The 13,612-nt window shown below is 39.1% G+C and overlaps 1 protein-coding gene across 1 annotated transcript in view; it reads left to right on the top strand.

The window, feature by feature from the left end:
- Positions 1-13,612, top strand: part of fchsd2 (FCH and double SH3 domains 2) — a gene marked incomplete at both ends in the record, with an annotated part of 52,715 nt that overhangs the window by 32,977 nt on the left and 6,126 nt on the right. Inside the window, 6 exons of the mRNA XM_079224983.1 lie at positions 579-674; positions 1,838-1,912; positions 6,666-6,782; positions 6,895-6,999; positions 11,653-11,742; positions 12,066-12,128. Of these exons, the coding sequence (XP_079081109.1) occupies positions 579-674; positions 1,838-1,912; positions 6,666-6,782; positions 6,895-6,999; positions 11,653-11,742; positions 12,066-12,128 (546 nt within the window). The remainder of the gene's footprint in view (positions 1-578; positions 675-1,837; positions 1,913-6,665; positions 6,783-6,894; positions 7,000-11,652; positions 11,743-12,065; positions 12,129-13,612) is intronic.

Below are 13,612 nucleotides of genomic sequence, written 5' to 3'. Positions count from 1 at the left end.
AAATATCCTTTTATCTTCTAGACATCTAATAAAAGTGCATTTTTTTGGTAAAAACAATGTGTATTTCTTTGGTGAAATGAATGGGCCAGTTTGAGTTAATTTGTGATTATGAGGCGGTGTTTTTCTTATATTACACAGTAGTGTCAAGGACTGGATTTTGGAAGCTTTGTTCACATTCAGCATTTTAAAAGAAACTGAACTCAAAATTAAAATTCTCAATCCTAGAATGATGTGTGTGTGTGTGTGTGTATGTATATATATATATATATATATATATATATATATATATATATATATATATATATATATATATATATTTATAACCAAAACATGACATGGATGCCATTCACAGTGATACGCACAATATCAAACCCCACATCTATGGTATGAATACAAAATACTCACCCACTGTAGGCTTGAAAGGTGGCTGTAAAAAGTAGTTTGTAGTTTGCTCTATCGCGGGGGATCAGAGGCTCTGGTCAGCAGAGACTCACTAAGTTTACAATGGATTCCAAAATCGACTTTTCACCGCGAGAAACTTGCACTGTATTAACTATCTCTCTCTGTCTTTAACTTAGATCATTCAAGAATACAACCAGCAGTTGTTCATGCAGGAGAATCCAGTGTTTCACAAAGCACACGACTTCCAGTTCCAGCCCAGCGACTGTGACACGGTAAGAGGCGTATAGTTCTTCAGCTAAACTTGTATTGCTTGTATATGAACTGGTATTTCTGTCTCTTTCAAACACACACACACACACACACACACACACACACACACACACACACACACACACACACACACACACACACACACACACACACACACACACACACAACAAACAGCCTGTACCCGCCTCCTGCTTTTGCTGTCCTTTCCAATATTGCATTTTACATCTGTGACAGAAGTCTGGACCACATCTCGATCACTGAAAAGAATTTCATGTACCTTTTATTCTTGTGACTTAAAAAAAATCCCATTAATACATCTGGGGTGAGAGGCTTTCCAAGGTGGAAATCAGGGAGCCAAGCTCTGATTCAAGCTCATTCAAGCTCATTATTATTTTCTTTGGCTCTTTTGTTTCCAGCCTTTGGAGACTTTTTGGTGATGTTAACAAATTAGGATGGAGTTGTCCAGTTAACTAGTGTCTGGTGACAGCATGACAGAAGCATGAATCTGCTGTGTTCTAATATTAATTGTTTTAACGGTAAATGTGTTGTGTCCACTTGGAGCTTCTCTTTCTAATCCTAGTTTATTTACATCATTTACATACAATACATAACTTTTTTTTTAATTCAATTGGTTGCTGTCTGCGAAAATAAATAGTAATTGTCATAAACCAATCTCAAGTCTCTGTGATAAAATATGCAGCAGTTGAAATCATGCTGTCACAGCCCTCTGGAGACTTGTTAAGTGTTGCTGGTTAAAAAAAAGATGTCTCCCAGTGGACATTGGTCCTAAATCCTCCATAGTTATCCTTTTTCTTGTGTGAGTCATTTTGTGCTCTCTTGTTTCTCAGCCTCTTTCCCTTTTTCACTCTCTCTCTCTCTCTCTCTCTCTCTCTCTCTCTCTCTCTCTCTCTCTCTCTCACTGTGTTCAGACACATTTTCTTTCCCTCTCTGATCTGTCCCTTTATTTCATAAACTGGTAACATTTCTCTTAACAACAATGTGCTATTCCTACCCTGAGTCTTCCTAATCCTGTTCAACCTTTGCTAACACTTTTCCCTAACCTTTTTTTCCATTAACCCTGTATTTGTGTGTCTGTGTGCTTGCACTGCTGCTCTTGGGTGTGTGGGTGTGCGGACGCTTCCCTGTGTGTATGTGTGTGTGCCAGACTCTGAGCTCGGTGCAGCAGTTGGTGGACATTGAGCCGTCGCCCGTCAGTGCCATGAGAATGACCCTGGCACAGGTAGTCTTAACTGTTGTTAGCATTCTTCATCTTCATTCCCGACACAAACCATGGATCATCTAGGTACCCCATTCATGCCTATTTATTTATCGATCTCGATTCAAACACTTGTGCGTTGCCGAACAAAGCCTTGACCACAGAGCAACTTAACTCTACCAATGACTCTTTGCATATTGGCACACTGCTTTGCATTTCATTTCAACGTCATGCTCATTCTGGCATATGCTCAGAATCAAACACATTGTGAATAAATCAATGTTAGTTTAATAGACTACATATGATGTTAGGCTGTTTAAACTCTTACTCGTTAAGTGTCTATCTGCCTCTGATCATGACTCTATGATGATTACTATTAATAACCATTTCCTTTAAAAGAGGCCTAGATTGCTTAGGTATCAAGTTATCTGGTGGACAGTGAATTTGACCATGACTTAACCCTGATGAACTGCAGACATTTTTAATACAGTATAGGTCAACTAGAATATCCTTTACATCTCAACTATCCTTCCTGGCAAGCAGCTTGGCGAGCAGCTCTTCCTAAACAGAGAGTAGTGTCACCATTACAGCGTGTCTAGCCAGCATCAACACAAATCTTTTACAAGTGGGCCCATGAGCATGTGAGATATCAGTGCAGAGAAACACTCAGAGGACCATGACTGTTGCATGCGGCAGCATAGGCGTGGCTACAATTACACCTATGACATCATGCCCATTGCTGGTGTAATGAATAAGAATAAACCTGACCAATATGTGCAAGGCTCTGGATTATTGGTTTTAGGTGGATATTTAGTCACAACCTCAGCTGTCTAGTTTAGCTTTATTTGTATTCAACACAGTTCAGTATTCCAGAGTAAAGAACAGCAGTTGTTTCACAGGTTTCTTATTTGATATTATGATCTTATGATTCTGCTGACTATTATGTCTTTTCCTACCTCCCCGTCTGCCATATCTACCTGCCATTACCTTGTGGTTGTAATTGGGTACATTTCAAGACAAATAGTTAGTTAGTTAAGCTTTATTTATTCAGAAAATCTTATTGTAATAAAGACGTGAGAACAAATTATGTATACACAAGATCGTAACAATATGATTTCACTCAAAACAACCATCACACTCATACACATAGCCATACAAATTAAAACTTTACAAAAATGATTAGAATATAAGCTATTGTAACTCTAAAGTCTCTCAGAGTAACGAGTGCTTATTTACTTCAAGTTGTGTTGCAGTTAACTCCAGTAGTTAGAGCCGTAGTACTGGAAATCGGTCTTCCCAAATATAGAGTTTGTTTCCTATAGTCCGATGAGTTTTCTACCCTCCTGCTGCGTGCATTTTCTTGATTGTAATTAGGAAACCCTTCTTTTCGAGGTAAAATAAAGCACGCTACTTTTGTTGCAGTATTACTATAATAGCTCCTGTATCCTCAATTGTCTAGTTGCTCCATGATAATGAAACAAGGGAGCCGCATTTGCTGGAATACTGAATACCACTGTTATGATAGTGGCTCCACAGGCACTGTAATGCTTTGATACTGTCATCTGTTTATGAGCAATGCAGTCCCAGCACCAAATTACTTATCAGATGCCGTAACCTTGTTGCTCTCGCATCATCTGAAATATCACTACACTATCATAGCCATGTAGAGAAATGAGTCAAATACTTGGTGCGTGTGATTTTTTTTTTTATGAGTTCAAAATATAGTCTTTGCACGCACAATGACCGTCTCTGTACTACTGTTTTGTTTTTGTTGTATATGTGTGTATATTTTCTTTTTTAGATTCTGTGTTAGCTCACCCTTACCAAACCACCACACCAGAATCAAGCGTTCAATGGTTAGTATTGTGTGAGTGAATGCCTTTCGAATAATAAGGACGTTTATTCTTTTAAGTGTCTGCATCTGTAAGCAGAACTCTATGAAACAGAGAAGGCTGGCTGCACAAGTAGTGCATATTAAATACTACTGAGACTCAAATTAAACAAGAATGTTGGCGTTCTATTCTGGTTTATTAGGTTAACACCTGAATGCGTTTTCTTTTGGCAATCAATGCACATAAAATGTGTAATCATAGCAATGCATTTGCATAAATCAGAAGGCAATGCTGTCTAGTTTCCCACTGCTTTTAAGCTCACGTAGAAATACTGCTATCATGACTGTGATACAGGTGCTGTTCAACGTGATGCATTATATTATATTATTATGTTCTGGTCAAGACAGCAGTATCCTTCTGCAAGCTTAATTTTTTTTAGAAAACAATAGGAGCCTATGAAGTATGAAATGATGCATTAGAAAAGAGAGCTTCTGACAGTGGTAAAAACCTCTTTGGGCTTAGAGCTTTCTTGGGACATTTTTGCTCAACAGTACGGTAGTATCGACTTCCAACAAGTGTTTAGTCTAAGGAGATGACAAAGAACAGCTGGAATAAAACTACAAACGTTGCAATTACGTGATATGTGTCTTAAACTATTGGGTCTCCCTCCCGTCATAAGGCCCGAAGGTTTAGACTTTTAAACCTGCACTTTCCTGCCACCCTATACTACGCTATCATTCACACAGACAGCTACACTTTGACACAGAATAACACAGTTGTTATATGCAGGGCTGTTATTATAACCGTGTAGGCTGTTATTAAAGAATAGTATGATCACACCATTGTGAGGTTGCTGTGCTGCACTTCACATTTCCCTTAGCTTGCAGGCTGACTGGCCATCATTTTGCCTTTTATCCCATTTACAGTAGTTTTTGCTAATCATTGTGACCATCATTTGATAAATGTATATTTGACACTGGCAAATTACCACATGCAGTTATATATACAACTATTGTATGTCACTTAATGCAGTATATTAGCTGTTTCACATTGACCAGCAGAACGTTGTAAGGTGTTCCAGGTCTTACCAGCATGATATATGCTATAAACATAAAGCTGAATACAGAATGAGGAATCTAAACAAACAGCATCACAGAAAGTCCTCAAAGGTCACATGCAAAGAGAAGATTCAAATTGTTTTGAAAACCAGTGTTCACATTTCACGCGCAACATTTTGATGCTGGCAGGCCACCTGAAAAAAAATGTATTTACTCTGTTTACTCATTACGCAATATACCAAAAATCAGGGCACACTTTGCTTTGCTCCCTCCCTAATATGTCAGTTTAGAGCCACTGTTCAAATCTAGTTTTCTGCCTCCCTGCCTTAACTCCCTCTCTGCCTTTATGTAATTGAGCTGTAAATCTCCCATGTAATACTCTTAGTTTCACACCTATACTTAGCCAGATTTATGCCCTCTTGTTCCTGACGCGGCACATAATTAATATATATGATGTGCATGGAAACTTGCAATTAAGATATCCTGTAGCGTGGTCTAGCCACCACACTTTTATTATCAGATTATGGGAACCCCAGCCTCTCAGGTCTATGAGCACGAATCAGTGACACTGAATGTATGTACTTTAAATCCTGAGGCTTAGTTTTGGTTGGAATTGACAACTGCTCATTTTTTTGAAACATGGCTCTTGTTAAATTTCACAGAATTTACCAACACAATTTAGTCTGATAAATCAGACTGTGGATGCTTGCATGAATGAAGGACTCAGGTGGAAGTGTTTTTAAACAATGAAGATACTTAGACAACAAATGTATTGGGTTATGCATAAAAATAAAAATAAATTCCAGAGATCTGTATGAACCATATGTATGGTAGAAAGAAAAGAGAAGATCAATTCAGCCACATTAAAGAAACATAAAACTGAGGAATAGATTTGAATAAAGGGAAAAAAAAAAGCAGCAAATGTTCGGAATAAAGTATATAGATAGATGATATATGCGATAAAAAGGATACCTTTCCGCTTTATTTAAGCAGTACTTTCAGAACACTTGAGACAACTAACCATACCTTATTGATTAGTGGCACGGAAAATAGCTTTTTGGGTTATTGCATATTCCCACATTCAGAAAATCACCACTTTTTAGACAATAACTTTTATTTCTTGTTCCTTTACAGCCCTGAAAACGTCGAATGGCGTCAAATCTTCAGTATTGTTCTAGAACATCAAATGTGCATGTTAAGCAACAGCCAAAGTAAAGAAAGTTATTTAAAAGTAGTTATTAAGAATCTAACCCTCAAACACTCAGCTAATGTGCTTCAGGACTGTGTTAGCTTGATTTGATCAGAATTTGACCACACAAGCCTCCAACTGTCACCAGACTTTGGATTTTAAGGCTGCTAAATGGTGCACAGATATAAATTACATCACCATTTTCCAACTAAGCCGTATTGTGTGCTGGTTCTGTCGTTGGTAAGTGGTGGATTAGTGACACGGTGTGTAAACTTTCAGACATAGTCGCTGAAGAAAAATTGCCTCATGATTATAATTGATGTTGAAAGCATGTATGTAAAAATGAATCACATTTAAAAAGGCCTGTTGTTGTGCACACACACACAAACACATACGCACACACTCTTTCACATGTGGTTTTAATAGCAGTTATTTCATTCCAAGAGGATAACAATAGAGCTTTGCAACACATGCTGTATTAATTATGTGAGAAGGAAACACTTTTTTTCTCACACGTTCATGAGCTAAATTAACAGCTTCTGCACATCACGCAGCTTGTGCCGTTGCCGCCGACAGTGTACTTACGTGTGCACTTGTGTATGTGTGTTTGCCTGCCGTGTGTGTGTGTGGGGATGGGTACGTGTGTGTTTACCCATGCCTGTCTGGTACGTATGCATGTGTGTGCTTCTCTGTATTAGAGTCGTCAGCTGGAGTCGGACACGGGGACAACAGAGGAGCACAGTCTGAACAAGGAGGCCAGGAAATGGGCCACAAGAGTGGCCAGAGAACACAAGAACATCATACATTACAAGAGAGTAAGATGGACACACACACACGCTCACATTCATCACACGTCCCCGTTTTAGAAATATAACGTGTTTAAAAGACTTTTTCTGAACGAGGTCTGTATTTGTGTGTGTTGTTCAGTGCCTGGAGGAGTGTGAGGGTCATGGCTTGCCCCCTACAGAGCAGGGCCGACTAGATCTGGAGATGAAGATAGACGACACCAAAGAAAACATCCGCAAAGCTGAGGTGTGTGACTCGCATTGTCAACGTTTATTTTTTGATAATGCAGAGAATAAATAATAGGATGTGTTCCCTTTTGCAAAGTTGCCTCAGCGGCTGCATTTAAACCCGGCCCTTTCTGTGTGGAGTTTATATGTTCTTTGGGGTTTTGTCTGTGCTCCATGGAGAGCGAAGATGTTTCGTCTCTTCTGAAGTAAAAAAAAAAAAAAAAAAAAGAACGATTCCTCTTCAACCTTCAGTAAACAATCATGAATATATATTCATGTGAGTAGTTAGTATGACGGGCTGGTCACACTAAACAGAGGATGGTGTGTTCAGTAGAAAAAAATGTTGCTTTTAATGATTGGCAAATAAATCTGTGGTACACATTGATGCAAAAGTATTAAATGTTGCATATCGTCGACGCACTTCCTGCTGTAACATCAACATTAGCTGAGCAAAGAAGCCCTCTGTTTTCAGTGACATGAAATCCAGCCCCGTCCCATATTTCCTTCACCAAGTGTTTGTGCTGAGTGATTAATTATTTGGTAAATATTTGAAATGCTCACAGTGGCAGTTGGCACGGCTGATGCAGAGGGGTGCAATGAAGAAAGATGGCCGAGGATCTAGCTGTACACCTTTCATATCTTAGGAGATGTCAAATCATTCAAGTTATTTGACCGTTGTCATCCACAAAGCCCAGCAATTGCCTGGTTTTGCTGCACTCTGTTCAGTTGTAGAGGTTTAAACGTACTTTTACACAACTGTATTTGTAACTCGGTACGACAGATCTGATATCAATACAGATATACAAATCTGATCTATGATATATGTTTAAATGAAGCTATATATGATTTATAACCTGTGAGCTCTGATGCTATGGTTACATGTATCTTCTATTTCTTCAGCTCCTCTCTCTTCCCCTCCTCTCATCTTGTGTTCACACTCTCTCTCTCTTCCTTCCACACCTCTGAGCTTTTCCACTTGCAGAGACATCTATCTATGTATTGATTCTCACAGATTCAGCACAGTCACAGTCGGAGTGAGATCACTGCATCATCTGTCATCCCTATCAGCTGGCTCCTGTCTCTGTTCCTTTTCCAAAGTCTCTATATTTTTTGGCTTTTCATCTCTGTTTTGAAGACTCTTTGCTCTCCGATCAGGTTTTCACAGATCTGGCACCCTCTGCTGTCAGGTTTGGTCAGAAAACATTTCACTACTGATCTTACCACATGTCATCACTATATCACTTTGTTTTCTTTTTTTTCATCCCTAAGGTGTTTTAATTTTATTCAATTATTGGTTAAGTTCATCGTTTACTGCTTTTTTTAATAGATATATTAGCTTTTGGTAGTTATTTAATTCAACCTTGCAGTACAATAATATTTGAGCATCACAATCGGTAGCTTGTGATCTTGTGAGTCTTTCTCTCACAAAGAGCAAACACCACATCTTCTCTCTTTTCCTCTCTGCCACTGTCTCTCGCTCACACTGTCTGTCTATCATTCTTTGCTCTTCCAGGCCAACATTACCTTGAGTAAGACGATGCATATTTTATGAGCTCATTTGGTACAAATGGCTTCATCATAGAGCTCTTATCACAGAACTGTAAAGGGAGTGAAAGCCGGACAAAAGAGATGATTTAGGTTTGATTAAAGTATTATCTGGATACTGACTGCAATTTCACCATCTTGTTAGCAAGAAAGTTACGCAACGGCCTATATTCATGATGGAGAGATGCATTCAATTTGTGAATCACAATATATTTTTACGGCATCTGTACTCAGTGAAGAAATGCTCCTTGACATTTCAGAAGCATCAGGCCTGAGATGCCAGTAAGACTGACAGCTTACCCGTCCTCATTTACGGATTTTTCATGAATTACCTAATTTGCTTGCGATAACATCTTAAACGATTTAAAGGCCAACTGCGGTTCAAAATCAATGTTTATGATCGATGCCCAGTCTGTGCTAAAATTGTGCGGCGGGCGCTTTTTGTGAAAAAGATACAATATTTTGTTTTTTTCTGGATACAGTTTTATTTGTCAATATTTTTCGGAAAATACGATGCAGGATGAGAATATGTTGAAAAGCCTGGGAGGCTGTTGCCTTCATGGACATAAGTAGACACAGATCATTAGAGGGGAAGAATAATTTTTTGTAATATGGCCGTAGAAGACTTTATTAAAATGTACCTAAAATTGAAATACCTCCCCTGCCGAACTTTACGAACAACTGAAGGAAAAAGGAGCACAAAAAATGGCTAATACAGTGTAAACGTTGTATGCCTTTAGATCTAATCTGTAGTGTTGAACAGAACAGCACCTCAATCTTTAAAGGATCCTCTTTTTCTCGCCTTTGTTGAACGAGATCAATAAACACTTTGAGAAAGAGTAGAGTTATGCTCTCTACAAACATCTGATTGTATAGCCTCTGGCTGAGTGCTTGATGAAAGACTCTGGACACTGAATCCAGAGGCTATGCATGTATGTGTCAGAAATTACAGTTATAGTTATTACTGTAACAAAATGTATCAGTATGATTAAGTGGTAGATACTGTGATAAAAGTCAAGTGAAAATATTCAGAACATGATTTATATTCTTTTATAAATGATATATTATGACCCAGTCACGTCCCAGCTGTGTGCACTCCAGTGTAGCTGTATTAATAGAAGAACATGCTTCAGAGATGAATGGAAATTAATTAGGATGTAGTAAACTTCTCACAGAAAATCCTATGCATTGAATATTTCTACCCAGTGGCAAACACAAACGGAGATCTTACTAGCTTTTATAAACAGTAGCTTGCATGTTTGTTTTCGTCTTTCCTCTTTTGCAGCATACTTTGAAATAAAACAGAAGCTGATTATTGGCCTCTTCTCAGCTGTTTTACTCTTTCTATGGAGTTCTTAAAGGATGAGAGACTGAGAACAGTGGAGGCCGTCTCCATACTAATGAGCTGTTGATGGCTGTTCTCAAACTGGCTCCACCAGACGATGTGGCCTCATTAACACGTGGCGTCAAAATACTTCAGACAGAAAACGCGTCGGCATAGAGACAGGATTTTGCTCCCAGACACAACTAATAAGGATTGGAAACTTGATTGAAACTATCTACTCTGCATATACCTTCAGTAAATAGAGCTTGGACACGATCATAAGGGCGTGATCACATTCCCTGAGTAGTTTGAAAAAACAAAACAAAAGATGGTCCCGTTATTTAGATTAGTTATGACCAGTCAGCTGAGGTTTCCTGAGTATCTCTCTTCCTGTCTATCTCTATATGCCTGTTTACCTTTTTGTCTGTTTTATTGATTAGGCTGCCCAGACTGAGGTTGTAAAGTCTATGCACCAGTGATCTGTACTGTACTGGCTGCTGATGCTATTGCTGCACAGATGGCTGAGCATGTATTGGCCATTGTTTTTACTTTTCTCCTCTTTAGTCTGGTATGTTTATGTCCAAACAGCAACCTTTAGCATTTATTGGGGCGCTGCTAATGGAAAGACGATTTGGAGGCACTTAAGGGGCTCAGGTCTTGATTGATCAAAGCCGGGAAGTCGGTCTTGACAGTGTCTGTCTGTCTGCACGTCTCTGTGTGTGGGAGCTATGAGCTATCAATCTGCTCAGTCAGCATCGGTGAGAAAGGAAAGACAAGCGTAATGAAAGAGGAAGTTGATGAAAACTGTGAGAGACAGCAGGAAAAAAATAGAAAGGATCAAAGATGAAAGAGAGTTGAGGAGGCGATACAGAGTGAATGTAAATCTCGGGGGTTTCCCTACTGGTGGTTATAACCTGATCATATTGTCTCATGAGGAAAGAACACACAACACATATCCAGTGTTCTCAACTCATTAAAAGAAAGTACAGCAAGTTTTGATGATCTGCCATTAAAGAGAGTTCTACATGAAAACATGTTGGAGAGCAAATACAGTTCACATCCTAACTCTGTGTTACGGAACAGTTTGTTCAGTGAACATTTGATTTAAAGATGACTTGGAGGTTAAACTTAAATAATACAAAAATGAATACTATGTGCATTGAGGTGTATCATGACTAGAGTTCATTAATCAACAACCAATCAATGATGAGAAATGTCTCCCATGTCATTGCTTACTGTATAAAATGATGTTTTCTAACAGCTCATTATGTTGTTATTGCCTTGTATATGTTTTGTTTCAGCATCATGGCTAAAGAAATAGATAGAGGTTGCCACTACTGACTGAATTTAAAGCAGGGGCTGTTGCACTGTTGCAACCTGGGAACCAAATGAACTGCAACCATTGTATTGCGAGTAATAATAGTTTCCGTCTATTGTCAGGTTGCTGCTTGTGGGGCTGGGCAATATGGAGAACTTCAAATATCACGATATATTTTTTTATCAAATACATCAATATTGCGACAATATTGTGTGATGATCAGACAAACGACTCAATTGCAAGGATCACACGAGAATGAAAAAAACCTACACTCTACACTCTTATTAGCATATTTCCATATTATCAAAATCTAAGACCATATGTAGTCTAATATCACGATATCAATATATTGCCCAGTCCTACCAGCTGGTAGCCACAGTAAAACAAGCTTTCACCTCTAATTTGATTTTTGATTGATTTCAAACTGTGCATGGCAGTGATATATTTACTGTTCTTAACATACCTCACACTTTTTCTCTTCAAAGACAATAAAGTTAAAAGCTGAGGCTCGGTTGGACCTTCTACGGCAAGTGGGAGTTGCTGTGGATACCTGGCTGAAGAGCGCCATGAACCAGGTATCTTTTATGTGTGTTTGTGTGTGCGTGTGTGTGCGTGTGTGTGCGTGTGTGTGCGTGTAAGAAGGCTTCGCCTTCTCTTTGCCTGACTTTTTTGTGGAAGGTAAGTGTGGCACAGTGTGTGGTAGATGTTTGTGAGTGCATTCATACATACGGCAGTTGGCTTGTTTGTGCATTTAAATCCTTTCACACATTCATTCTAATTTATGTCGTGCAGGGTGTGTGTGTGTGTGTGTATATATGCTCAGAGGGTGTGCGTGTGTGTGTGCATGTGTGCGGGCAATATGTGTATAAAACCACCGCTCTCTCTGTGCATGCTGTAGGTGATGGAAGAGCTGGAGAATGAACGTTGGGCCAGCTACACTTCCCACGACCCCTCACTGTCGGTGAGACACCTCCCCTCACCGCGTGTGTTGCTGCTTTCTCGCCAAGCCAGAAGAACTTGTTTTGACAAAGAAACAAAGTTTACTAATGAAATTTGAAAATACTTGAGAAATTAATTAACAGCAAAACTAGATAAAACATAAACTCTAATGTCACTGCCAGTATGCTTGTACATACATGCATACATTATTTGTATCATCAATTTTCAAAGTTGCAGTGGTTTTTGACTTGGCTGGAAAGTGCAAATCTCACACCTATAAAGCAGAGGTAGAAGAGACTTTTCAACACACAACATAAGTCGTAGCTGATTTGTGTCGCATCATGCCTGGTGGCCCCTTTGACCCACTTAAAAAATGAACAACACCAGAGCACTGAAGTGTGTTGGTCATATATCAACTATTTGCTCATCTTTTATTCCCATAGTTCCCAACAGTTTTTCTTCTTGCGCTAAATAAACATTGCACTCAGTTCATCCCATTCAAAACTTACTCATAACCGTAGACTTTTCATGAGTTTTTATGATTTCCTTATAAGTGAAAACCATCCAGCTAGAATAGTTCTCCCAACAAATCACTTCCTGAATGATGTAAATTGCAAGATAATTGACCTCAGCCTTGCTACCTAATCATCTGTCACGCCAGTTACAGCCTCTTAAAACGCCCCACTTCCCCCATTAATGCATGTCAGAGGGAAGGAGGTGGACTATCTTGAACAGCATTAAACTATAAACACATAGTTTGACATTTTGCTTTCTTGGTGAAAGTAAGATACAAATATTAATACCACTCATGTCTGTAATATATACTGTAGCTAGAGCTGGGAGCCAGTAGCTTAGCTTAGCACAAAGACTAGAGACGGAAAAAATGGCTAGTCTAACTCTGTACAAAGCTAATGTTTTGTATGCATTTAACAAACAAGATGTGACATGCTATTTAGTGAGCTTCCCCCTGTTTCCAGTCATTGGCTGTGCTAAGCTAACCAGGTGCTGGTGGTAGCATGTTGTTGATTTTTTTTATGTAACTCTCCGCAAGAAAGTAAATAAGCACATTTTCCCAAAATTCCCCAAAATGAACATGTATGTCTTTATTTCTAAAAGAAAACGTAGACTATTGCACAATCACTAATGTAGCCTAATGCTATGCCCGTATGTATGTGCGCGTGTGTGTTTGTTCGTGCGCGTGTGTGTGTGACTGGATTTGTACGGTTTGGATATTATGTGCATTTATGTTTGTGTCCCTCCATTGGGTATACATGAGGGGAGGAGAGTGTGTCCATGACTAGAGTAACCCCACACGGGACTTTGTATCTGTGTGTGTGTGTGTGTGTGTGTGTGTGTGTGTGTGTGTGTGTGTGTGTGTGTGTGTGTGTGTGTGTGTCAACAGGCCTAAACATAGTCTGTCTGCTCCATTGGAAGCATTTGACATTCTGCTCACACGATATTGCAGCTCGCAGCTAGAGAGAGAGAGAGAGAGAGAGAGAGAGAGAG

This window comes from Taurulus bubalis (genome assembly GCF_910589615.1).
Source record: "Taurulus bubalis genome assembly, chromosome: 10".
NCBI classification, from domain to species: Eukaryota; Metazoa; Chordata; class Actinopteri; order Perciformes; family Cottidae; genus Taurulus; species Taurulus bubalis.
This window is presented reverse-complemented; position numbering and strand designations above follow the sequence as displayed.